Raw genomic sequence first — 27606 nt, forward strand, 5'->3', positions numbered from 1 at the left:
TACTGGGGACCATGATAGAGGTAATACTGGGGACCATTATAGAGGTTAACACCAGGGACAGTGGTAATATTGGGGACCATGATAGAGGTTAGCACCAGGGACAGTGGTAATACTGGGGACCATGATAGAGGTTAACACCAGGGACAGTGGTAATACTGGGGACCATGATAGAGGTAATACTGGGGACCATGATAGAGGTAATACTGGGGACCATGATAGAGGTTAACACCAGGGACAGTGGTAATACTGGGGACCATGATAGAGGTAATACTGGGGACCATGATAGAGGTTAACACCAGGGACAGTGGTAATACTGGGGACCATGATAGAGGTAATACTGGGGACCATGATAGAGGTTAACACCAGGGACAGTGGTAATACAGGGGACCATGATAGAGGTAATACTGGGGACCATGATAGAGGTTAACACCAGGGACAGTGGTAATACAGGGGACCATGATAGAGGTAATACTGGGGACCATGATAGAGGTAATACAGGGGACCATGATAGAGGTTAACACCAGGGACAGTGGTAATACAGGGGACCATGATAGAGGTAATACTGGGGACCATGATAGAGGTTAACACCAGGGACAGTGGTAATACTGGGGACCATGATAGAGGTAATACAGGGGACCATGATAGAGGTAATACTGGGGACCATGATAGAGGTTAACACCAGGGACAGTGGTAATACTGGGGACCATGATAGAGGTAATGCTGGGGACCATGATAGAGGTTAACACCAGGGACAGTGGTAATACTGGGGACCATGATAGAGGTAATACTGGGGACCATGATAGAGGTAATACTGGGGACCATGATAGAGGTAATACTGGGGACCATGATAGAGGTAATACTGGGGACCATGATAGAGATTAACACCAGGGACAGTGGTAATACTGGGGACCATGATAGGGACCATGATAGAGGTAATGCTGGGGACCATGATAGAGGTTAACACCAGGGACAGTGGTAATACTGGGGACCATGATAGAGGTAATACTGGGGACCATGATAGAGGTAATACTGGGGACCATGATAGAGGTAATACTGGGGACCATGATAGAGGTAATACTGGGGACCATGATAGAGATTAACACCAGGGACAGTGGTAATACTGGGGACCATGATAGAGGTAATACTGGGGACCATGATAGAGATTAACACCAGGGACAGTGGTAATACTGGGGACCATGATAGAGGTTAACACCAGGGACAGTGGTAATACTGGGGACCATGATAGAGGTAATACTGGGGACCATGATAGAGATTAACACCAGGGACAGTGGTAATACTGGGGACCATGATAGAGGTTAACACCAGGGACAGTGGTAATACTGGGGACCATGATAGAGGTAATACTGGGGACCATGATAGAGGTTAACACCAGGGACAGTGGTAATACTGGGGACCATGATAGAGGTAATACTGGGGACCATGATAGAGGTTAACACCAGGGACAGTGGTAATACAGGGGACCATGATAGAGGTAATACAGGGGACCATGATAGAGGTTAACACCAGGGACAGTGGTAATACTGGGGACCATGATAGAGGTAATACTGGGGACCATGATAGAGGTTAACACCAGGGACAGTGGTAATACTGGGGACCATGATAGAGGTTAACACCAGGGACAGTGGTAATACTGGGGACCATGATAGAGGTTAACACCAGGGACAGTGGTAATACTGGGGACCATGATAGAGGTTAACACCAGGGACAGTAGTTGTTTGATATAGCCCCTGAGGGCCTCCTTACCTGAGCTGTTTACGGACCTGGTACACCTGATGGTACCCCTGCTCCACCAACTCCCTGATCTTCTCTGCCACCCTGGGGTGGAGACGAGATGGCATGCTTCCACCATCCTCCGCACCTTCCTCACAGACACATCCCCTCTCCTCCTCATCCTCCTCCTCCTGCTTCACCTCCTCCTCCATGGGGAGGAAGAGGAGGTCTGGAGGAGGAGGCAGGAGGAGAGCCTCCATGTCATGATAGAGGTGAGCTTTCTGGGTGGGGAGCTGCATGTAGTACCTGTTAAGGGAGAGAATAAACAAAGAAACGGATGTCAATCAACCAATCAGAAAGGTTTACTTATTTAAACATTAAGTGTGTTATAAGACCACACGGGCTGAGCATCCGCAAGGAGCTTTAATAATATATCAAATCCAAGTATAAATAGCAGAATCTATCAATGCCTCAGGACTCCGCCCACGTCCCACAGGGTCTTCCGGAGGTTGAAGAAAGCTTTCTCCTGTTCCTGACGAACAACCCTCTTGTCTACGTTAGGATCCGTAGGCACCCGGTGCTGAGGAAACTTACACACCTTCTTGATATAGATCCTGAAGAATGAGAGCAACGTCAGAAAATACTAACTAAAAAATGTTTTAAAAAAACACAGCTCTTATGTCCACAGAGTTGGTAGCATATTGTTGTTAGCATAGATAGGGGCGGCAGGGTAGCCTAGTGGTTAGAGCATTGGACTAGTAACCGAAAGGTTGCAAGTTCAAATCGCCGAGCTGACAAGGTACAAAATCTGTCGTTCTGCCCCTGAACAGGCAGTTAACCCACTGTTCCTAGGCAGTCATTGAAAATAAGAATTTGTTCTTAACTGACTTGCCTAGTTAAATAAAGGTAAAATAAAATAGATGGGGTTTGTGTGGATGCGTGTCTACCTGGCAGGGCATGTAGCTTTGTAATCAATGTTCGGACTGATGTTCTGCTCTGCAGTCTTCTTGGGCTGGAGACCTTTCCTCCTTGGACCATACTGACATTCCATCACTATAGCTCTACTGCCTGGATACAGATGGAGAAAGGAGATGATTCCATCACTACAGCTCTACTGCCTGGATACAGATGGAGAAAGGAGATGATTCCATCACTATAGCTCTACTGCCTGGATACAGATGGAGAAAGGAGATGATTCCATCACTATAGCTCTACTGCCTGGATACAGATGGAGAAAGGAGATGATTCCATCACTATAGCTCTACTGCCTGGATACAGATGGAGAAAGGAGATGATTCCATCACTATAGCTCTACTGCCTGGATACAGATGGAGAAAGGAGATGATTCCATCACTATAGCTCTACTGCCTGGATACAGATGGAGAAAGGAGATGATTCCATCACTACAGCTCTACTGCCTGGATACAGATGGAAAAGGCTTGCATCCCAAATGGCACCCTAGTCCCAGCTGAATATGACCTGGTTTCCATTATAACTCTGAATATGACCTGGTTTCCATTATAACTCTGAATATGACCTGGTTTCCATTATAACTCTGAATATGACCTGGTTTCCATTATAACTCTGAATATGACCTGGTTTCCATTATAATTCAGAATACTTTTGACCGTATTACAGCCACCCCGGCAGTCATGATCCCAGTAAACATCTACATGACAGTTGAGTCACGGTAATCTCCTCTGTACACGCCTTAGTAGTAGTCTGCACAAGTCACCAACCACCATCATTAATAGACTGACTACCTTTAGTTACAGAATATCTCACCACTGTGAGTGTCCATCTCTCTCTCTCTCTCTCTCTCCTTCATTCCTTAAGTTACAGAATATCTCACCACCGTGAGTGTCCATCTCCTCTCTCTCTCCTTCATTCCTTTAGTTACAGAATACCTCACCACCGTGAGTGTCCATCTCCTCTCTCTCTCCTTCATTCCTTTAGTTACAGAATATCTCACCACTGTGAGTGTCCATCTCCTCTCTCTCTCCTTCATTCCTTTAGTTACAGGATCTCTCACCACTGTGAGTGTCCATCTCCTCTCTCTCTCCTTCATTCCTTTAGTTACAGAATACCTCACCACCGTGAGTGTCCATCTCCTCTCTCTCTCCTTCATTCCTTTAGTTACAGAATATCTCACCACTGTGAGTGTCCATCTCCTCTCTCTCTCCTTCATTCCTTTAGTTACAGGATCTCTCACCACTGTGAGTGTCCATCTCCTCTCTCTCTCCTTCATTCCTTTAGTTACAGAATATCTCACCACTGTGAGTGTCCATCTCCTCTCTCTCTCCTTCATTCCTTTAGTTACAGGATCTCTCACCACTGTGAGTGTCCATCTCCTCTCTTTCCTTCATTCCTTTAGTTACAGGATCTCTCACCACTGTGAGTGTCCATCTCCTCCTCTCTCTCTCCTTCCTTTAGTTACAGAATATCTCACCACTGTGAGTGTCCATCTCCTCTCTCCTCTCCTTCATTCCTTTAGCTACAGAATATCTCACCACTGTGAGTGTCCATCTCCTCTCTCTCTCTCTCCTCTCCTTCATTCCTTTAGCTACAGAATATCTCACCACTGTGAGTGTCCATCTCCTCTCTCTCTCTCTCCTCTCCTCTCTCTCTCCTTCATTCCTTTAGCTACAGAATATCTCAGCACTGTGAGTGTCCATCTCCTCCTCTCTATCTCCTTCATTCCTTTAGTTACAGGATCTCTCACCACTGTGAGTGTCCATCTCCTCTCTCTCTCTCCTTCATTCCTTTGGTTACAGAATATCTCACCACTGTGAGTGTCCATCTCCTCTCTCTCCTTCATTCCTTTAGTTACAGGATCTCTCACCACTGTGAGTGTCCATCTCCTCCTCTCTATCTCCTTCATTCCTTTAGTTACAGGATCTCTCACCACTGTGAGTGTCCATCTCCTCTCTCTCTCCTTCATTCCTTTAGTTACAGGATCTCTCACCACTGTGAGTGTCCATCTCCTCTCTCTCTCCTTCATTCCTTTAGTTACAGAATATCTCACCACTGTGAGTGTCCATCTCCTCTCTCTCTCCTTCATTCCTTTAGTTACAGGATCTCTCACCACTGTGAGTGTCCATCTCCTCTCTCTCTCTCCTTCATTCCTTTGGTTACAGAATATCTCACCACTGTGAGTGTCCATCTCCTCTCTCTCCTTCATTCCTTTAGTTACAGGATCTCTCACCACTGTGAGTGTCCATCTCCTCCTCTCTATCTCCTTCATTCCTTTAGTTACAGGATCTCTCACCACTGTGAGTGTCCATCTCCTCTCTCTCTCCTTCATTCCTTTAGTTACAGGATCTCTCACCACTGTGAGTGTCCATCTCCTCCTCTCTCTCTCCTTCCTTTAGTTACAGAATATCTCAGCACTGTGAGTGTCCATCTCCTCCTCTCTCTCTCCTTCCTTTAGTTACAGGATCTCTCACCACTGTGAGTGTCCATCTCCTCCTCTCTCTCTCCTTCCTTTAGTTACAGAATATCTCACCACTGTGAGTGTCCATCTCCTCTCTCTCTCTCTCTCCTTCATTCCTTTAGCTACAGAATATCTCACCACTGTGAGTGTCCATCTCCTCCTCTCTCTCCTTCATTCCTTTAGCTACAGAATATCTCACCACTGTGAGTGTCCATCTCCTCCTCTCTCTCCTTCATTCCTTTAGTTACAGGATCTCTCACCACTGTGAGTGTCCATCTCCTCTCTCTCTCTCCTTCATTCCTTTGGTTACAGAATATCTCACCACTGTGAGTGTCCATCTCCTCTCTCTCCTTCATTCCTTTAGTTACAGGATCTCTCACCACTGTGAGTGTCCATCTCCTCTCTCTCTCTCCTTCATTCCTTTGGTTACAGAATATCTCACCACTGTGAGTGTCCATCTCCTCTCTCTCCTTCATTCCTTTAGTTACAGGATCTCTCACCACTGTGAGTGTCCATCTCCTCTCTCTCTCTCCTTCATTCCTTTGGTTACAGAATATCTCACCACTGTGAGTGTCCATCTCCTCTCTCTCCTTCATTCCTTTAGTTACAGGATCTCTCACCACTGTGAGTGTCCATCTCCTCCTCTCTATCTCCTTCATTCCTTTAGTTACAGGATCTCTCACCACTGTGAGTGTCCATCTCCTCTCTCTCTCCTTCATTCCTTTAGTTACAGGATCTCTCACCACTGTGAGTGTCCATCTCCTCCTCTCTCTCTCCTTCCTTTAGTTACAGAATATCTCACCACTGTGAGTGTCCATCTCCTCTCTCTCCTCTCCTTCATTCCTTTAGCTACAGAATACCTCACCACTGTGAGTGTCCATCTCCTCTCTCTCTCCTTCATTCCTTTAGCTACAGAATATCTCACCACTGTGAGTGTCCATCTCCTCTCTCTCTCCTTCATTCCTTTAGCTACAGAATATCTCACCACTGTGAGTGTCAATCTCCTCCTCTCTCTCTCTCTCTCTCTCCTCTCTCTCCTCTCCTTCATTCCTTTAGCTACAGAATATCTCACCACTGTGAGTGTCCATCTCCTCTCTCTCTCCTTCATTCCTTTAGCTACAGAATATCTCACCACTGTGAGTGTCCATCTCCTCCTCTCTCTCTCCTCTCTCTCCTCTCCTTCATTCCTTTAGCTACAGAATATCTCACCACTGTGAGTGTCCATCTCCTCTCTCTCTCCTTCATTCCTTTAGCTACAGAATATCTCACCACTGTGAGTGTCCATCTCCTCCTCTCTCTCTCGCTCTCCTCTCCTTCATTCCTTTAGCTACAGAATACCTCACCACTGTGAGTGTCCATCTCCTCCTCTCTCTCTCTCTCTCTCTCTCCTCTCTCTCCTCTCCTTCATTCCTTTAGCTACAGAATATCTCACCACTGTGAGTGTCCATCTCCTCTCTCTCTCCTTCATTCCTTTGGTTACAGAATATCTCAGCACTGTGAGTGTCCATCTCCTCTCTCTCCTTCATTCCTTTAGTTACAGAATATCTCACCACTGTGAGTGTCCATCTCCTCCTCTCTCTCTCCTTCATTCCTTTAGTTACAGAATATCTCACCACTGTGAGTGTCCTCTCTCTCCTTCATTCCTTTAGTTACAGAATATCTCACCACTGTGAGTGTCCATCTCCTCCTCTCTCTCTCTCTCTCTCTCTCCTTCATTCCTTTAGTTACAGAATATCTCACCACTGTGAGTGTCCATCTCTCTCTCCTTCATTCCTTTCTCCCAGAATAGGAAAAAAAAAAATGGCAGAGGACTTATAAGCCTATCTAGTCAGATAACATACAGTATCTAGTCTAACATACAGTATCTAGTCTAACATACAGTATCTAGTCTAACATACAGTATCTAGTCTAACATACAGTATCTAGTCTGACATACAGTATCTAGTCTGACATACAGTATCTAGTCTGACATACAGTATCTAGTCTAACATACAGTATCTAGTCTAACATACAGTATCTAGTCTGATAGCATACAGTATCTAGTCTGATAGCATACAGTATCTAGTCTGATAGCATACAGTATCTAGTCTGATAGCATACAGTATCTAGTCTGATAGCATACAGTATCTAGTCTGATAGCATACAGTATCTAGTCTGATAGCATACAGTATCTAGTCTGATAGCATACAGTATCTAGTCTGATAGCATACAGTATCTAGTCTGATAGCATACAGTATCTAGTCTGATAGCATACAGTATCTAGTCTAACATACAGTATCTAGTCTAACATACAGTATCTAGTCTAACATACAGTATCTAGTCTAACATACAGTATCTAGTCTTCCGGAGACACCTGAAACCCCACCTCTTTAAGGAATACCTAGGATAGGTTAAGTAATCCCTCTCACCCCACCCCCCCTAAGTTTTAGATGCACTATTGTTAAGTGACTGTCCCACTGGATGTCATAAGGTGATTGCACCAATTTGTAAGTCGCTCTGGATAAGAGCGTCTGCTAAATGACTTAAATGTAAATGTAAATGTAGTCTAACATACAGTATCTAGTCTAACATACAGTATCTAGTCTAACATACAGTATCTAGTCTAACATACAGTATCTAGTCTAACATACAGTATCTAGTCTGATAACATACAGTATCTAGTCTGATAACATACAGTATCTAGTCTGATAACATACAGTATCTAGTCTGATAACATACAGTATCTAGTCTGATAACATACAGTATCTAGTCTGATAACATACAGTATCTAGTCTGATAACATACAGTATCTAGTCTGATAACATACAGTATCTAGTCTGATAACATACAGTATCTAGTCTGATAACATACAGTATCTAGTCTGATAACATACAGTATCTAGTCTGATAACATACAGTATCTAGTCTGATAACATACAGTATCTAGTCTGATAACATACAGTATCTAGTCTAACATACAGTATCTAGTCTAACATACAGTATCTAGTCTAACATACAGTATCTAGTCTAACATACAGTATCTAGTCTAACATACAGTATCTAGTCTAACATACAGTATCTAGTCTAACATACAGTATCTAGTCTAACATACAGTATCTAGTCTAACATACAGTATCTAGTCTAACATACAGTATCTAGTCTAACATACAGTATCTAGTCTAACATACAGTATCTAGTCTAACATACAGTATCTAGTCTAACATACAGTATCTAGTCTGATAGCATACAGTATCTAGTCTGATAGCATACAGTATCTAGTCTGATAGCATACAGTATCTAGTCTGATAGCATACAGTATCTAGTCTGATAGCATACAGTATCTAGTCTGATAGCATACAGTATCTAGTCTAACATACAGTATCTAGTCTAACATACAGTATCTAGTCTAACATACAGTATCTAGTCTAACATACAGTATCTAGTCTAACATACAGTATCTAGTCTAACATACAGTATCTAGTCTAACATACAGTATCTAGTCTAACATACAGTATCTAGTCTAACATACAGTATCTAGTCTAACATACAGTATCTAGTCTAACATACAGTATCTAGTCTAACATACAGTATCTAGTCTAACATACAGTATCTAGTCTGATAGCATACAGTATCTAGTCTGATAGCATACAGTATCTAGTCTAACATACAGTATCTAGTCTAACATACAGTATCTAGTCTAACATACAGTATCTAGTCTAACATACAGTATCTAGTCTAACATACAGTATCTAGTCTAACATACAGTATCTAGTCTAACATACAGTATCTAGTCTAACATACAGTATCTAGTCTAACATACAGTATCTAGTCTGATAACATACAGTATCTAGTCTGATAACATACAGTATCTAGTCTGATAACATACAGTATCTAGTCTGATAACATACAGTATCTAGTCTGATAACATACAGTATCTAGTCTGATAACATACAGTATCTAGTCTAACATACAGTATCTAGTCTAACATACAGTATCTAGTCTAACATACAGTATCTAGTCTAACATACAGTATCTAGTCTAACATACAGTATCTAGTCTAACATACAGTATCTAGTCTAACATACAGTATCTAGTCTAACATACAGTATCTAGTCTAACATACAGTATCTAGTCTGATAACATACAGTATCTAGTCTGATAACATACAGTATCTAGTCTGATAACATACAGTATCTAGTCTAACATACAGTATCTAGTCTAACATACAGTATCTAGTCTAACATACAGTATCTAGTCTAACATACAGTATCTAGTCTGATAACATACAGTATCTAGTCTGATAGCATACAGTATCTAGTCTGATAGCATACAGTATCTAGTCTAACATACAGTATCTAGTCTAACATACAGTATCTAGTCTAACATACAGTATCTAGTCTGACATACAGTATCTAGTCTAACATACAGTATCTAGTCTGATAGCATACAGTATCTAGTCTGATAGCATACAGTATCTAGTCTGATAGCATACAGTATCTAGTCTGATAGCATACAGTATCTAGTCTAACATACAGTATCTAGTCTAACATACAGTATCTAGTCTAACATACAGTATCTAGTCTGATAACATACAGTATCTAGTCTGATAACATACAGTATCTAGTCTGATAACATACAGTATCTAGTCTGATAACATACAGTATCTAGTCTGATAACATACAGTATCTAGTCTGATAACATACAGTATCTAGTCTGATAACATACAGTATCTAGTCTGATAACATACAGTATCTAGTCTGATAACATACAGTATCTAGTCTAACATACAGTATCTAGTCTAACATACAGTATCTAGTCTAACATACAGTATCTAGTCTAACATACAGTATCTAGTCTAACATACAGTATCTAGTCTAACATACAGTATCTAGTCTAACATACAGTATCTAGTCTAACATACAGTATCTAGTCTAACATACAGTATCTAGTCTAACATACAGTATCTAGTCTAACATACAGTATCTAGTCTAACATACAGTATCTAGTCTGATAACATACAGTATCTAGTCTGATAACATACAGTATCTAGTCTGATAACATACAGTATCTAGTCTGATAACATACAGTATCTAGTCTAACATACAGTATCTAGTCTAACATACAGTATCTAGTCTAACATACAGTATCTAGTCTAACATACAGTATCTAGTCTAACATACAGTATCTAGTCTGATAACATACAGTATCTAGTCTGATAGCATACAGTATCTAGTCTAACATACAGTATCTAGTCTAACATACAGTATCTAGTCTAACATACAGTATCTAGTCTGACATACAGTATCTAGTCTAACATACAGTATCTAGTCTGATAGCATACAGTATCTAGTCTGATAGCATACAGTATCTAGTCTGATAGCATACAGTATCTAGTCTAACATACAGTATCTAGTCTAACATACAGTATCTAGTCTAACATACAGTATCTAGTCTAACATACAGTATCTAGTCTAACATACAGTATCTAGTCTAACATACAGTATCTAGTCTGACATACACTATCTAGTCTAACATACAGTATCTAGTCTAACATACAGTATCTAGTCTAACATACAGTATCTAGTCTAACATACAGTATCTAGTCTGATAACATACAGTATCTAGTCTGATAACATACAGTATCTAGTCTGAAAACATACAGTATCTAGTCTAACATACAGTATCTAGTCTAACATACAGTATCTAGTCTAACATACAGTATCTAGTCTGACATACAGTATCTAGTCTGACATACAGTATCTAGTCTAACATACAGTATCTAGTCTAACATACAGTATCTAGTCTAACATACAGTATCTAGTCTGATAACATACAGTATCTAGTCTAACATACAGTATCTAGTCTAACATACAGTATCTAGTCTAACATACAGTATCTAGTCTAACATACAGTATCTAGTCTAACATACAGTATCTAGTCTAACATACAGTATCTAGTCTGATAACATACAGTATCTAGTCTGATAGCATACAGTATCTAGTCTGATAGCATACAGTATCTAGTCTGATAGCATACATTATCTAGTCTAACATACAGTATCTAGTCTGATAACATACAGTATCTAGTCTAACATACAGTATCTAGTCTGACATACAGTATCTAGTCTAACATACAGTATCTAGTCTAACATACAGTATCTAGTCTAACATACAGTATCTAGTCTAACATACAGTATCTAGTCTAACATACAGTATCTAGTCTGATAACATACAGTATCTAGTCTGATAACATACAGTATCTAGTCTGATAACATACAGTATCTAGTCTGATAACATACAGTATCTAGTCTAACATACAGTATCTAGTCTAACATACAGTATCTAGTCTAACATACAGTATCTAGTCTAACATACAGTATCTAGTCTAACATACAGTATCTAGTCTAACATACAGTATCTAGTCTAACATACAGTATCTAGTCTAACATACAGTATCTAGTCTAACATACAGTATCTAGTCTAACATACAGTATCTAGTCTAACATACAGTATCTAGTCTAACATATAGTATCTAGTCTAACATACAGTATCTAGTCTAACATACAGTATCTAGTCTAACATACAGTATCTAGTCTAACATACAGTATCTAGTCTAACATACAGTATCTAGTCTGATAACATACAGTATCTAGTCTGATAACATACAGTATCTAGTCTGATAACATACAGTATCTAGTCTAACATACAGTATCTAGTCTAACATACAGTATCTAGTCTGATAACATACAGTATCTAGTCTAACATACAGTATCTAGTCTAACATACAGTATCTAGTCTAACATACAGTATCTAGTCTGATAACATACAGTATCTAGTCTAATAACATACAGTATCTAGTCTAATAACATACAGTATCTAGTCTAACATACAGTATCTAGTCTAACATACAGTATCTAGTCTAACATACAGTATCTAGTCTAACATACAGTATCTAGTCTAACATACAGTATCTAGTCTAACATACAGTATCTAGTCTGATAACATACAGTATCTAGTCTGATAACATACAGTATCTAGTCTAACATACAGTATCTAGTCTAACATACAGTATCTAGTCTAACATACAGTATCTAGTCTGATAACATACAGTATCTAGTCTGATAACATACAGTATCTAGTCTAACATACAGTATCTAGTCTGATAACATACAGTATCTAGTCTAACATACAGTATCTAGTCTAACATACAGTATCTAGTCTAACATACAGTATCTAGTCTAACATACAGTATCTAGTCTAACATACAGTATCTAGTCTGATAAATGAACTAGTCTACAGTATCTAGTCTGATAACATACAGTATCTAGTCTAACATACAGTATCTAGTCTGATAACATATAGTATCTAGTCTGATAACATACAGTATCTAGTCTAACATACAGTATCTAGTCTAACATACAGTATCTAGTCTAACATACAGTATCTAGTCTAACATACAGTATCTAGTCTGATAACATACAGTATCTAGTCTGATAACATACAGTATCTAGTCTGATAACATACAGTATCTAGTCTAACATACAGTATCTAGTCTAACATACAGTATCTAGTCTGATAACATACAGTATCTAGTCTAACATACAGTATCTAGTCTAACATACAGTATCTAGTCTAACATACAGTATCTAGTCTAACATACAGTATCTAGTCTAACATACAGTATCTAGTCTGATAACATACAGTATCTAGTCTGATAACATACAGTATCTAGTCTGATAACATACAGTATCTAGTCTAACATACAGTATCTAGTCTAACATACAGTATCTAGTCTAACATACAGTATCTAGTCTAACATACAGTATCTAGTCTAACATACAGTATCTAGTCTAACATACAGTATCTAGTCTAACATACAGTATCTAGTCTGATAAATGAACTAGTCTACAGTATCTAGTCTGATAACATACAGTATCTAGTCTAACATACAGTATCTAGTCTGATAACATACAGTATCTAGTCTGATAACATACAGTATCTAGTCTGATAACATACAGTATCTAGTCTAACATACAGTATCTAGTCTAACATACAGTATCTAGTCTAACATACAGTATCTAGTCTAACATACAGTATCTAGTCTGATAACATACAGTATCTAGTCTAACATACAGTATCTAGTCTGATAACATACAGTATCTAGTCTGATAAATGAACAGGTCTACAGTCTATAGCCAGATAACATACAGTATCTAGTCTGATAGCATACAGTATCTAGTCTGATAACATACAGTATCTAGTCAGATAACATACAGTATCTAGTCTGATAACATACAGTATCTAGTCTGATAACATACAGTATCTAGTCAGATAACATACAGTATCTAGTCTGATAACATACAGTATCTAGTCTAACATACAGTATCTAGTCTAACATACAGTATCTAGTCTGATAACATACAGTATCTAGTCTGATAACATACAGTATCTAGTCTGATAACATACAGTATCTAGTCTGATAACATACAGTATCTAGTCTGATAACATACAGTATCTAGTCTGATAACATACAGTATCTAGTCTGATAACATACAGTATCTAGTCTAACATACAGTATCTAGTCTGATAACATACAGTATCTAGTCTAACATACAGTATCTAGTCTAACATACAGTATCTAGTCTAACATACAGTATCTAGTCTAACATACAGTATCTAGTCTAACATACAGTATCTAGTCTAACATACAGTATCTAGTCTAACATACAGTATCTAGTCTAACATACAGTATCTAGTCTAACATACAGTATCTAGTCTAACATACAGTATCTAGTCTGATAACATACAGTATCTAGTCTAACATACAGTATCTAGTCTAACATACAGTATCTAGTCTGATAAATGAACAGGTCTACAGTCTATAGCCAGATAACATACAGTATCTAGTCTGATAGCATACAGTATCTAGTCTGATAACATACAGTATCTAGTCAGATAACATACAGTATCTAGTCAGATAACATACAGTATCTAGTCTGATAACATACAGTATCTAGTCTGATAACATACAGTATCTAGTCTAACATACAGTATCTAGTCTGATAACATACAGTATCTAGTCTGATAACATACAGTATCTAGTCTGATAACATACAGTATCTAGTCTGATAACATACAGTATCTAGTCTGATAACATACAGTATCTAGTCTGATAACATACAGTATCTAGTCTAACATACAGTATCTAGTCTAACATACAGTATCTAGTCTAACATACAGTATCTAGTCTAACATACAGTATCTAGTCTAACATACAGTATCTAGTCTAACATACAGTATCTAGTCTAACATACAGTATCTAGTCTAACATACAGTATCTAGTCTAACATACAGTATCTAGTCTGATAACATACAGTATCTAGTCTGATAACATACAGTATCTAGTCTAACATACAGTATCTAGTCCAACATACATTATCTAGTCTAACATACAGTATCTAGTCTAACATACAGTATCTAGTCTAACATACAGTATCTAGTCTAACATACAGTATCTAGTCTAACATACAGTATCTAGTCTGATAACATACAGTATCTAGTCTGATAACATACAGTATCTAGTCTAACATACAGTATCTAGTCTAACATACAGTATCTAGTCTGATAACATACAGTATCTAGTCTAACATACAGTATCTAGTCTAACATACAGTATCTAGTCTGATAACATACAGTATCTAGTCTGATAACATACAGTATCTAGTCTGATAACATACAGTATCTAGTCTGATAACATACAGTATCTAGTCTAACATACAGTATCTAGTCTAACATACAGTATCTAGTCTAACATACAGTATCTAGTCTAACATACAGTATCTAGTCTGATAACATACAGTATCTAGTCTGATAACATACAGTATCTAGTCTAACATACAGTATCTAGTCTAACATACAGTATCTAGTCTAACATACAGTATCTAGTCTAACATACAGTATCTAGTCTAACATACAGTATCTAGTCTAACATACAGTATCTAGTCTGATAACATACAGTATCTAGTCTGATAACATACAGTATCTAGTCTAACATACAGTATCTAGTCCAACATACATTATCTAGTCTAACATACAGTATCTAGTCTAACATACAGTATCTAGTCTAACATACAGTATCTAGTCTAACATACAGTATCTAGTCTGATAACATACAGTATCTAGTCTGATAACATACAGTATCTAGTCAGATAACATACAGTATCTAGTCTGATAACATACAGTATCTAGTCTGATAACATACAGTATCTAGTCTGATAACATACAGTATCTAGTCTAACATACAGTATCTAGTCTAATAACATACAGTATCTAGTCTGATAGCATACAGTATCTAGTCTAACATACAGTATCTAGTCTGATAACATACAGTATCTAGTCTGATAACATACAGTATCTAGTCTGATAACATACAGTATCTAGTCTGATAACATACAGTATCTAGTCTGATAACATACAGTATCTAGTCTAACATACAGTATCTAGTCTAACATACAGTATCTAGTCTGATAACATACAGTATCTAGTCTGATAACATACAGTATCTAGTCTAACATACAGTATCTAGTCTAACATACAGTATCTAGTCTGATAGCATACAGTATCTAGTCTGATAACATACAGTATCTAGTCTGATAACATACAGTATCTAGTCTGATAATCGTAGGCTACTGAACCAGTACTGTGACTGTATACCTGCATTGACAAAAGGGACGCCATCGTAAGGTACGTATTGGGACTTCCACATCAGACGGCTGGCAGGCTTGGCAGGGGAGGGGGACTGGCGTGTCCCAAACACACTGTTGGTCTGCTGCTTGTGGAGCAGGAGGATGGTCTCCAGCTCTGTGTCGGTGTTACAGTAGCCACGGTATGAGTCACCTATCCTCTGCTCCAGGAGACACAGAGAGGGGGGGGGGACAGAGAGAGACAGAGGGGGGGGAGACAGAGGGGGGGGAGACAGAGAGGGGAGAGAGAGAGGAAGAGCGAGAGGGGGGAGACAGAGAGAAAAGGGGGAGACGGAGGGGGAGACAGAGAGACAGAGAGGGGGAGAGACACAGAGCGAGGAAGAGCGAGAGGGGGGAGACAGAGAGAGATGGGGAGACACAGAGAGAGAGGGGGGAGACAGAGAGAAAAGGGGGAGACAGAGCGAGAGGGGGGGAGACAGAGAGAGATGGGGGAGACAGAGAGAGAAAGGGGGGGAGACAGATAGACAGAGACAAGAAAGAAAGAGAAAAGGAGGAGAAGAAGAAATTAAAGAGTCAACATGGAGGACTGTTGAGGCCCTTCCTTCCCAGAAATGTGCAAAGCTATAAGCCTGAGGACGCTAACTATCACAAGCCTTTCCTGTTAGCATCCTCAGGCAACAGAGCTGTGTCTTAGGGTGTCAACCGAGTCTTAGGGTGTCAACGAGTCTTAGGGTGTCAACGAGTCTTAGGGTGTCAACGAGTCTTAGGGTGTCAACGAGTCTTAGGGTGTCAACGAGTCTTAGGGTGTCAACGAGTCTTAGGGTGTCAACGAGTCTTAGGGTGTCAACGAGTCTTAGGGTGTCAACGAGTCTTAGGGTGTCAACGAGTCTTAGGGTGTCAACGAGTCTTAGGGTGTCAACGAGTCTTAGGGTGTCAACGAGTCTTAGGGTGTCAACGAGTCTTAGGGTGTCAACGAGTCTTAGGGTGTCAACGAGTCTTAGGGTGTCAACGAGTCTTAGGGTGTCAACGAGTCTTAGGGTGTCAACGAGTCTTAGGGTGTCAACGTGTCTTAGGGTGTCAACATGTCTTAGGGTGTCAACGAGTCTTAGGGTGTCAACGAGTCTTAGGGTGTCAACGAGTCTTAGGGTGTCAACGTGTCTTAGGGTGTCAACGTGTCTTAGGGTGTCAACGTGTCTTAGGGTGTCAACGTGTCTTAGGGTGTCAACGTGTCTTAGGGTGTCAACGTGTCTTAGGGTGTCAACGTGTCTTAGGGTGTCAACGTGTCTTAGGGTGTCAACGTGTCTTAGGGTGTCAACGTGTCTTAGGGTGTCAACGAGTCTTAGGGTGTCAACGAGTCTTAGGGTGTCAACGTACCTTAAGGGAACATTTTGACATATGGTTAGTGAGAAAGTCCACATTGCAAATGTACGGTCCCTTACTTGACGTCCGCCAACGCTTCTAAAATTCGGGGACGGCGGTGGGCCGTGCTGCAGGGCCGGATCTTCCGGGAAGTCATCGAACGAAATCTATCTGACATTCGGTTTCCGTTTTATAAAATGTTCAAATTTTGGTCATTTTTCAGCTGTCCCGGTAAATCCCACAAGAGGGCGAATGGAATCATATTGCAAATGTACAAAATATCACCAATCACGACGTGGCCTTTTCTCCTAAACGGAAAAGACTTCAAAAGACGAAACTTGGTGAGCGTAGGTTTGGCATAATGGGCAGTTGGCCCCGAACAAGATGGTGTCGAGACCTCAACGTTTTTTTGAGGATTTGGCATTGGTCCTCAGATCCTCAAAAGGTTCTACAGCTGCACCATCGAGAGCATCCTGACTGCTTGCATCACTGCCTCGTATGGCAACTGCTCTGCCTCCGACCGCAAGGCACTGCCAAGTTTCCTGCCTTCCAGGACTTCTATACCAGGTGGTGTCAGAGGAAGACCCTAAAAATTGTCAAAGACTCCAGCCATCTTAGTCATGGACTGTTCTCTCTGCTACCGCACGGCAAGCGGTACCGGAGCGCCAAGTCTAGGTCCAAAAGGCATCTTAACAGCTTCTACTCCCCCAAGCCATAAGACTCCTGAACAGCTAATCAAATGGCCACCGGACTATTTGCATTGACCCCCCCCTTTGTTTTTACACCGCTCCTACTCGCTGTTTATTATCTATGTATAGTCACTTTACCCCTACCTACATGTACAAATTACCTCGACTAACCTGTGTATAAAGTCTCGTTATTGTGATTTTATTGTTGCTCTTCTATTTTTTTGAACTTTAGTTAAGTAAATCTGTTCTTAACTCTTATTTTTCATAAAATGGCATTGTTGGTTAAGGGCTTGTCAGTAAGCATTTCACGGTAAGGTCTACTGTTGTATTCACCATTTCACGGTAAGGTCTACTGTTGTATTCAGCATTTCACGGTAAGGTCTACTGTTGTATTCAGCATTTCACGGTAAGGTCTACTGTTGTATTCAGCATTTCACGGTAAGGTCTACTGTTGTATTCAGCATTTCACGGTAAGGTCTACTGTTGTATTCAGCATTTCACGGTAAGGTCTACTGTTGTATTCAGCATTTCACGGTAAGGTCTACTGTTGTATTCAGCATTTCACGGTAAGGTCTACTGTTGTATTCACCATTTCACGGTAAGGTCTACTGTTGTATTCAGCATTTCACGGTAAGGTCTACTGTTGTATTCAGCATTTCACGGTAAGGTCTACTGTTGTATTCAGCATTTCACGGTAAGGTCTACTGTTGTATTCACCATTTCACGGTAAGGTCTACTGTTGTATTCAGCATTTCACGGTAAGGTCTACTGTTGTATTCACCATTTCACGGTAAGGTCTACTGTTGTATTCACCATTTCACGGTAAGGTCTACTGTTGTATTCACCATTTCACGGTAAGGTCTACTGTTGTATTCACCATTTCAAGGTAAGGTCTACTGTTGTATTCACCATTTCACGGTAAGGTCTACTGTTGTATTCACCATTTCACGGTAAGGTCTACTGTTGTATTCACCATTTCACGGTAAGGTCTACTGTTGTATTTGGCGCATGTGACAAATAAAATTAGATTTGATGTGTTAGAATGTGTTAGGTTGGGAGCAGTGTAATGCAGTTTAGTGTATGAAGCCCCAGGGCCCAGTGAAGCCCCAGGGCCCAGTTGGTAGACGTACCTCAGCATTATGAAGCCCAGGGCCCAGTTGGTAGACGTACCTCAGCATTATGAAGCCTCAGGGCCCAGTTGGTAGACGTACCTCAGCATTATGAAGCCTCAGGGCCCAGTTGGTAGACGTACCTCAGCATTATGAAGCCTCAGGGCCCAGTTGGTAGACGTACCTCAGCATTATGAAGCCTCAGGGCCCAGTTGGTAGACGTACCTCAGCATTATGAAGCCCCAGGGCCCAGTTGGTAGACGTACAGCATTATGAAGCCCCAGGGCCCAGTTGGTAGACGTACATTAGTGAAGCCCCAGGGCCCAGTTGGTAGACGTACCTCAGCATTATGAAGCCCCAGGGCCCAGTTGGTAGACGTATTCAGCATTATGAAGCCTCAGGGCCCAGTTGGTAGACGTACCTCAGCATTATGAAGCCTCAGGGCCCAGTTGGTAGACGTACCTCAGCATTATGAAGCCCCAGGGCCCAGTTGGTAGACGTACCTCAGCATTATGAAGCCCCAGGGCCCAGTTGGTAGACGTACCTCAGCATTATGAAGCCTCAGGGCCCAGTTGGTAGACGTATTATGAAGCCTCAGCATTATGAAGCCTCAGGGCCCAGTTGGTAGACGTACCTCAGCATTATGAAGCCTCAGGGCCCAGTTGGTAGACGTACCTCAGCATTATGAAGCCTCAGGGCCCAGTTGGTAGACGTACCTCAGCATTATGAAGCCTCAGGGCCCAGGGCCCAGTTGGTAGACCCAGTTGGTAGACGTGCCTCAGCATTATGAAGCCTCAGGGCCCAGTTGGTAGACGTACCTCAGCATTATGAAGCCTCAGGGCCCAGTTGGTAGACGTACCTCAGCATTATGAAGCCTCAGGGCCCAGTTGGTAGACGTACCTCAGCATTATGAAGCCTCAGGGCCCAGTTGGTAGACGTACCTCAGCATTATGAAGCCTCAGGGCCCAGTTGGTAGACGTACCTCAGCATTATGAAGCCTCAGGGCCCAGTTGGTAGACGTACCTCAGCATTATGAAGCCTCAGGGCCCAGTTGGTAGACGTACCTCAGCATTATGAAGCCTCAGGGCCCAGTTGGTAGACGTACCTCAGCATTATGAAGCCTCAGGGCCCAGTTGGTAGACGTACCTCAGCATTATGAAGCCTCAGGGCCCAGTTGGTAGACGACCTGAGAGCTCAGCATTATGAAGCCTCAAGGCCCAGTTGGTAGACGTAGAGCATTATGAAGCCTCAAGGCCCAGTTGGTAGACGTACCTCAGCATTATTATGAACGCCTCAGCATTATGAAGGGCCCAGTTGGTAGACGTAAGCATTATGAAGCCCCAGGGCCCAGTTGGTAGACGTACCTCAGCATTATGAAGCCTCAGGGCCCAGTTGGTAGATGTACCTCAGCATTATGAAGCCTCAGGGCCCAGTTGGTAGACGACCTCAGCATTATGAAGCCTCAGGACCCAGTTGGTAGACGTACCTCAGCATTATGAAGCCTCAGGGCCCAGTTGGTAGACGTACCTCAGCATTATGAAGCCTCAGGGCCCAGTTGGTAGACGTATCCTCAGCATTATGAAGCCTCAGGGCCCAGTTGGTAGACATACCTCAGCATTATGAAGCCTCAGGGCCCAGTTGGTAGACGTACCTCAGCATTATGAAGCCTCAGGGCCCAGTTGGTAGACGTCCTCAGCATTATGAAGCCTCAGGGCCCAGTTGGTAGACGTACCTCAGCATTATGAAGCCTCAAGGCCCAGTTGGTAGACGTACCTCAGCATTATGAAGCCTCAGGGCCCAGTTGGTAGACGTAAGCATTATGAAGCCTCAGGGCCCAGTTGGTAGACGTACCTCAGCATTATGAAGCCTCAGGGCCCAGTTGGGGACGTTGGCTGGGAGAGGTTTCAGAGAGGTGAAACAGACCTGAGAGCTACACGCAACACAACAGTAACATGGGAAGAGGGACAGTAACAGTTACAACTATTGTCAAACGAACCTAATATTCCTTAAACAGTTACTGAGTGTAACACGAAGAAGATGTGAGCCCACCTCTGTGCCGAGCTCTTAGCCGCAACCGATGGTACTGTAGTCAAACTGCCTCTGTCATCCGTAGTCAAACTGCCTCTGTCATCCGTAGTCAAACTGCCTCTGTCATCCGTAGTCAAACTGCCTCTGTCATCCGTAGTCAAACTGCCTCTGTCATCCGTAGTCAAACTGCCTCTGTCATCCGTAGTCAAACTGCCGCTGTCATCCGTAACAGCCGATGGTACTATAGTCAAACTGCCTCTGTCATCCATAACAGCCGATGGTACTATAGTCAAACTGCCTCTGTCATCCGTAGTCAAACTGCCTCTGTCATCCATAAACAGCCGATGGTACCGTAGTCAAACTGCCTCTGTCATCCGTAGTCAAACTGCCGCTGTCATCCGTAACAGCCGATGGTACTATAGTCAAACTGCCTCTGTCATCCATAACAGCCGATGGTACTGTAGTCAAACTGCCTCTGTCATCCATAGTCAAACTGCCGCTGTCATCCGTAGTCAAACTGCCGCTGTCATCCGTAGTCAAACTGCCTCTGTCATCCGTAACAGCCGATGGTACTGTAGTCAAACTGCCTCTGTCATCCGTAACAGCCGATGGTACTGTAGTCAAACTGCCTCTGTCATCCGTAACAGCCGATGGTACTGTAGTCAAACTGCCTCTGTCATCCGTAACAGCCGATGGTACTGTAGTCAAACTGCCTCTGTCATCCGTAACAGCCGATGGTACTGTAGTCAAACTGCCTCTGTCATCCGTAACAGCCGATGGTACTATAGTCAAACTGCCTCTGTCATCCGTAACAGCCGATGGTACTGTAGTCAAACTGCCTCTGTCATCCGTAACAGCCGATGGTACTATAGTTAAACTGCCTCTGTCATCCGTAACAGCCGATGGTACTGTAGTCAAACTGCCTCTGTCATCCGTAACAGCCGATGGTACTGTAGTCAAACTGCCTCTGTCATCCGTAACAGCCGATGGTACTGTAGTCAAACTGCCTCTGTCATCCGTAACAGCTGTTAACGTGATGGTGTGAAGCTCTTTCTCATCAGCAGTCTTCTCCCCTCAGGATCCTAAACAGATCAGACAATCTCAACTTCATACACCAAACTATAGAAAGCACAGGAGGCTGGTGGCACCTTAATTGGGGAGGACTGGCTCGTGGTAATGACTGGAGCGGAATTAGTGGAATGAGATCAAATACATCAAACACATTGATCTCCATGGTTTCACATTGGTCTCCATGGTTTCACATTGGTCTCACATTGGTCTCCATGGTTTCACATTGGTCTCCATGGTTTCACATTGGTCTCCATGGTTTCACATTGGTCTCCATGGTTTTACATTGGTCTACATGGTTTTACATTGGTCTCCATGGTTTCACATTGGTCTCCATGGTTTCACATTGGTCTCCATGGTTTCACATTGGTCTCCATGGTTTCACATTGGTCTCCATGGTTTCACATTGGTCTCCATGGTTTCACATTGGTCTCCATGGTTTCACATTGGTCTCCATGGTTTCACATTGGTCTCCATGGTTTCACATTGGTCTACATGGTTTCACATTGGTCTCACATTTGTCTCCATGGTTTCACATTGGTCTCCATGGTTTCACATTGGTCTCACATTGGTCTCCATGGTTTCACATTGGTCTCCATGGTCTCACATTGGTCTCCATGGTTCTCACATTGGTCTCCATGGTCTCACATTGGTCTCACATTGGTCTCCATGGTTTCACATTGGTCTCACATTGGTCTCACATTGGTCTCACATTGGTCTCCATGGTCTCAGATTGGTCTCCATGGTTTCAGATTGGTCTCCATGGTTTCACATTGGTCTCCATGGTTTCACATTGGTCTCCATGGTCTCACATTGGTCTCCATGGTTTCACATTGGTCTCCATGGTTTCACATTGGTCTCCATGGTTTCACATTGGTCTCCATGGTTTCACATTGGTCTCCATGGTTTCACATTGGTCTCCATGGTTTCACATTGGTCTCCATGGTTTCACATTGGTCTCCATGGTCTCACATTGGTCTCCATGGTCTCACATTGGTCTCCATGGTCTCACATTGGTCTCCATGGTTTCACATTGGTCTCACATTGGTCTCCATGGTCTCACATTGGTCTCCATGGTTTCACATTGGTCTCCATGGTTTCACATTAGTCTCCATGGTTTCACATTGGTCTCCATGGTTTCACATTGGTCTCCATGGTTTCACATTGGTCTCCATGGTTTCACATTGGTCTCCATGGTTTCACATTGGTCTCCATGGTTTCACATTGGTCTCCATGGTTTCACATTGGTCTCCATGGTTTCACATTGGTCTCCATGGTTTCACATTGGTCTCCATGTGTTTGATGACATTCTATTTGCTCCGTTCCAGACATTATTGTGAGCCGTCCTCCCCTCACCAGCCTCCTCTGATAGAGATAGTGTTCTATTCAATTCTGTAACACCAAACACTGTACAAGGAATTGCAGCAATTTCTGTTAAAATTCCTTGACATTGTCTAACAAGAAATAGAATATAATAACTAATATATTTCGAGAGGGAACGTCAGAAATGCAGACTTCTGTTTGCCTGGCGACTCATCCTGAATTTAATTCTGCTGCTGTCCATCGCCCCACACATCAGTCTGACCTGAAGTCATTTGTAGGCCAGCTCTGGTCAAAAGTAGTGCACTATAATAGGGAATAGGGTGCACTATAGTAGGGAATAGGGTGCACTATAGTAGGGAATAGGGGCACTATAGTAGGGAATAGGGTGCACTATAATAGGGAATAGGGTGTACTATAATAGGGAATAGGGTGTACTATAATAGGGAATAGGGTGCACTATAGTAGGGAATAGGGTGCACTATAGTAGGGAATAGGGTGTACTATAATAGGGAATAGGGTGCACTATAGTAGGGAATAGGGTGCACTATAGTAGGGAATAGGGTGCACTATAGTAGGGAATAGGGTGCACTATAATAGGGAATAGGGTGTACTATAATAGGGTGCACTATAATAGGGAATAGGGTGCACTATAGTAGGGAATAGGGTGCACTATAGTAGGGAATAGGGTGCACTATAGTAGGGAATAGGGTGCACTATAGTAGGGAATAGGGTGCACTATAGTAGGGAATAGGGTGCACTATAGTAGGGAATAAGGTGCACTATAATAGGGTGCACTATAATAGGGTGCACTATAATAGGGAATAGGGTGCACTATAGTAGGGAATAGGGTGCACTATAATAGGGATGCACTATAATAGGGAATAGGGTGCACTATAGTAGGGAATAGGGTGCACTATAATAGGGAATAGGGTGCACTATAATAGGGTGCACTATAATAGGGAATAGGGTGCACTATAATAGGGTGCACTATAATAGGGAATAGGGTGCACTATAATAGGGAATAGGGTGCACTATAATAGGGAATAGGGTGCACTATAATAGGGTGCACTATAATAGGGAATAGGGTGCACTATAATAGGGAATAGGGTGCACTATAGTAGGGAATAGGGTGCACTATAATAGGGAATAGGGTGCACTATAATAGGGTGCACTATAATAGGGAATAGGGTGCACTATAATAGGGTGCACTATAATAGGGAATAGGGTGCACTATAATAGGGAATAGGGTGCACTATAGTAGGGAATAGGGTGCACTATAATAGGGAATAGGGTGCACTATAATAGGGAATAGGGTGCACTATAATAGGGAATAGGGTGCACTATAATAGGGAATAGGGTGCACTATAATAGGGAATAGGGTGCACTATAATAGGGAATAGGGTGCACTATAATAGGGAATAGGGTGCACTATAATAGGGAATAGGGTGCACTATAGTAGGGAATAGGGTGCACTATAGTAGGGAATAGGGTGCACTATAATAGGGAATAGGGTGCACTATAATAGGGAATAGGGTGCACTATAATAGGGAATAGGGTGCACTATAATAGGGAATAGGGTGCACTATAATAGGGAATAGGGTGCACTATAATAGGGAATAGGGTGCACTATAATAGGGAATAGGGTGCACTATAATAGGGAATAGGGTGCACTATAATAGGGAATAGGGTGCACTATAATAGGGAATAGGGTGCACTATAATAGGGAATAGGGTGCACTATAATAGGGAATAGGGTGCACTATAATAGGGAATAGGGTGCTGGTATCTGTAGAAGCAGGTGAGTTTCTGGTTAATAATACCTGTAGGGTCTATGATGTCCAGTAGGTGTCCTCTAGGAAGTAACACCTGAGCCCCTCCTAGCTGATTAGAGGGGATAACATACATCTCTCCGTTGTCTGACTGACTGGTCACGAGCACCTAGGGGAGCGAAGATGTTTAGGCTACACGAAGACCGTAAACCCAGCAGTTCATAGGCTGTGTTTAAGAAGCATGGAACAAACATTAATTGCCTAGTCTAGCCTGATGCTGCCAGATGTGTTTGTGATGACTAGCCAACCAGGCTATAACAAGTTGGCTATTCAGCATAAACAGATCTGGGATCACCAGGGTACCATTTGGCAGCTGCCTGGACCTGTTTCTATGCTCTTGTGAAACCCTCTCTACTCACCATGCGGTCACACTGTAGGGGCTGTCCATTCTGATCAAGTATGATAAACTCATCTGTCCGTGATGATGTCTGTGTCTGTATCGCTGCCTGATTCTCTGTCCGTGACAGTATCAGCATTTCTGTCTTTGTCAGTTCCCAGTTGTCTGGAGGAGCTAGGCTGTTGATAACAAGCAGCTCGGAGAACTGTGGCTTCGTCTCATTCTCTTCAGGTGCAGGTTCCCTGGGCTCCTGGAACACAATACAATACTTCACATGCATGTGATTATGCTAATTGCCATTGATTTGGTATCCTGATATCTGCACTGTATTATTCTTTCTCAACACAAATCATTTTGAAACGTATAGGGTCAAGTCCCGCCGACTCCTAGGGTCAAGTCCCGCCGACTCCTAGGGTCAAGTCCCGCCGACTCCTAGGGTCAAGTCCCGCCGACTCCTAGGGTCAAGTCCCGCCGACTCCTAGGGTCAAGTCCCGCCGACTCCTAGGGTCAAGTCCCGCCGACTCCTAGGGTCAAGTCCCGCCGACTCCTAGGGTCAAGTCCCGCCGACTCCTAGGGTCAAGTCCCGCCGACTCCTAGGGTCAAGTCCCGCCGACTCCTAGGGTCAAGTCCCGCCGACTCCTAGGGTCAAGTCCCGCCGACTCCTAGGGTCAAGTCCCGCCGACTCCTAGGGTCAAGTCCCGCCGACTCCTAGGGTCAAGTCCCGCCGACTCCTAGGGTCAAGTCCCGCCGACTCCTAGGGTCAAGTCCGGCCGACTCCTAGGGTCAAGTCCCGCCGACTCCTAGGGTCAAGTCCCGCCGACTACTAGGGTCAAGTCCCGCCGACTACTAGGGTCAAGTCCCGCCGACTCCTAGGGTCAAGTCCCACCGACTGGGTCAAGTCCTACCGAGGGTCAAGTCCTACCTGTTGTGTTTCAGTGATATGAGACCCGTGGAGGACGGTGTGTTTGGGCTCATCCTCTTCAGTGGTCAGTGGAGGCTTTGAGTCCAGAGCATCCTCATCCATAGCTCTCTCCTGCTCCTCCATCTCCCAAGCAGACAGTCAGCTAACTTGCTACATACACAAACAAACAGAACCCTATTAGAGTGACCAGGTACAGGTATTTAATTGGGTGCAAGTGTGTCGTCATCAATCAGTATTGTAATTGCAAATCCATTCATTGACATTTTCAGAATGGTCACTGGATCTATAGATTGCTAGCTCGTTAATCATAAGGAAGACAGCTGGTGCACAGCAAGACGCTTTATTCAATGCATTTCAACAAGAGTCGTTTGTGATTGTTTTGATTAATTGCAGGAGTAGAGTCTCCTAGTTACCCAAACAAATCATCATCCCTTGTCTTGGTCATAAAACATTCTTTAAAGCGCCATGTTGGATTAAAATGTCTGTATAGCAAGCTAGCTATCGTTAGCTTGTTTGGCTAGCCGAGCTAGTAAAGGAGAATTATCTAGTTGAGTCAAACAATTCTCATGATTTTAGGGTAGTCTACCTCTTTTACATAGCCCTCTCTAGTCTGACTGTGTAGCCACAGAGTTGTGGGTATAAAGGGGGGACAAGGATTGGAAATTCAAAACGAGTCTACTCAACCTCGTCTTCGTCCAGACTTCTGCTCGCCTCGTTCTCAAACAACAAACGCGTTATTCTTCTATTCGTCCGACGTGAAAAATATTTGATCCTCGCAGGACACCGTCGAAGGCATATTTTACTTCTGGTATTTTATATATGTTCACCACAGAGAGGCGCAATTTCCACCTCTTTCAGGAAGTGACGCCAGAGGATGCTGATTTCCACCTCTTTCAGGAAGTGACGCCAGAGGATGCTGATTTACACCGAAATAACATACAGAGAATGAACTGGTGGTGGTGGTTGGAAGGGATACTGATTTTTTTGTCAAAGTTACGTTAAAGTCCGGTTCACACACATCGAGTTTCTGTTTTACAGCAGACTGGACTTGATTTCCACGTAAATAATTGGCTAGTTACCGGAACCATTTGGGGAAAAT

The 27606-nt window shown here is 42.4% G+C and overlaps 1 protein-coding gene across 6 annotated transcripts in view; it reads right to left on the reverse strand.

Annotated features, from left to right (window-relative positions):
* Positions 1-27175, reverse strand: part of carf (calcium responsive transcription factor) — a 90134-nt gene extending 62959 nt beyond the window's left edge. Inside the window, exons 1-10 of one of the 6 annotated variants that reach the window (XM_046348167.1) lie at positions 26508-26645; positions 25608-25835; positions 25240-25357; positions 21391-22111; positions 21051-21239; positions 20853-20931; positions 15855-16044; positions 2679-2799; positions 2202-2345; positions 1765-2037 (exon numbers count right to left, since the gene is read on the reverse strand). In XM_046348167.1, coding sequence (XP_046204123.1) covers positions 1765-2037; positions 2202-2345; positions 2679-2799; positions 15855-16044; positions 20853-20931; positions 21051-21239; positions 21391-21515 — 1121 coding nt within the window. In that variant the 5' untranslated portion in view covers positions 21516-22111; positions 25240-25357; positions 25608-25835; positions 26508-26645. Of the gene's footprint in view, positions 1-1764; positions 2038-2201; positions 2346-2678; positions 2800-3703; positions 4244-15854; positions 16045-19062; positions 19260-20852; positions 20932-21050; positions 21240-21285; positions 22112-25239; positions 25358-25607; positions 25836-26507; positions 26658-27093 lie in introns of those variants that run through there. The other 5 variants (XM_046348262.1, XM_046348248.1, XM_046348306.1 and 2 more) reach the window with 5 other exon arrangements.
* Between the last annotated feature and the right edge of the window lie 431 nt (positions 27176-27606).

The sequence above is a fragment of the Oncorhynchus gorbuscha genome, linkage group LG01, assembly GCF_021184085.1.
Source record: "Oncorhynchus gorbuscha isolate QuinsamMale2020 ecotype Even-year linkage group LG01, OgorEven_v1.0, whole genome shotgun sequence".
Taxonomy (NCBI): Eukaryota; Metazoa; Chordata; class Actinopteri; order Salmoniformes; family Salmonidae; genus Oncorhynchus; species Oncorhynchus gorbuscha.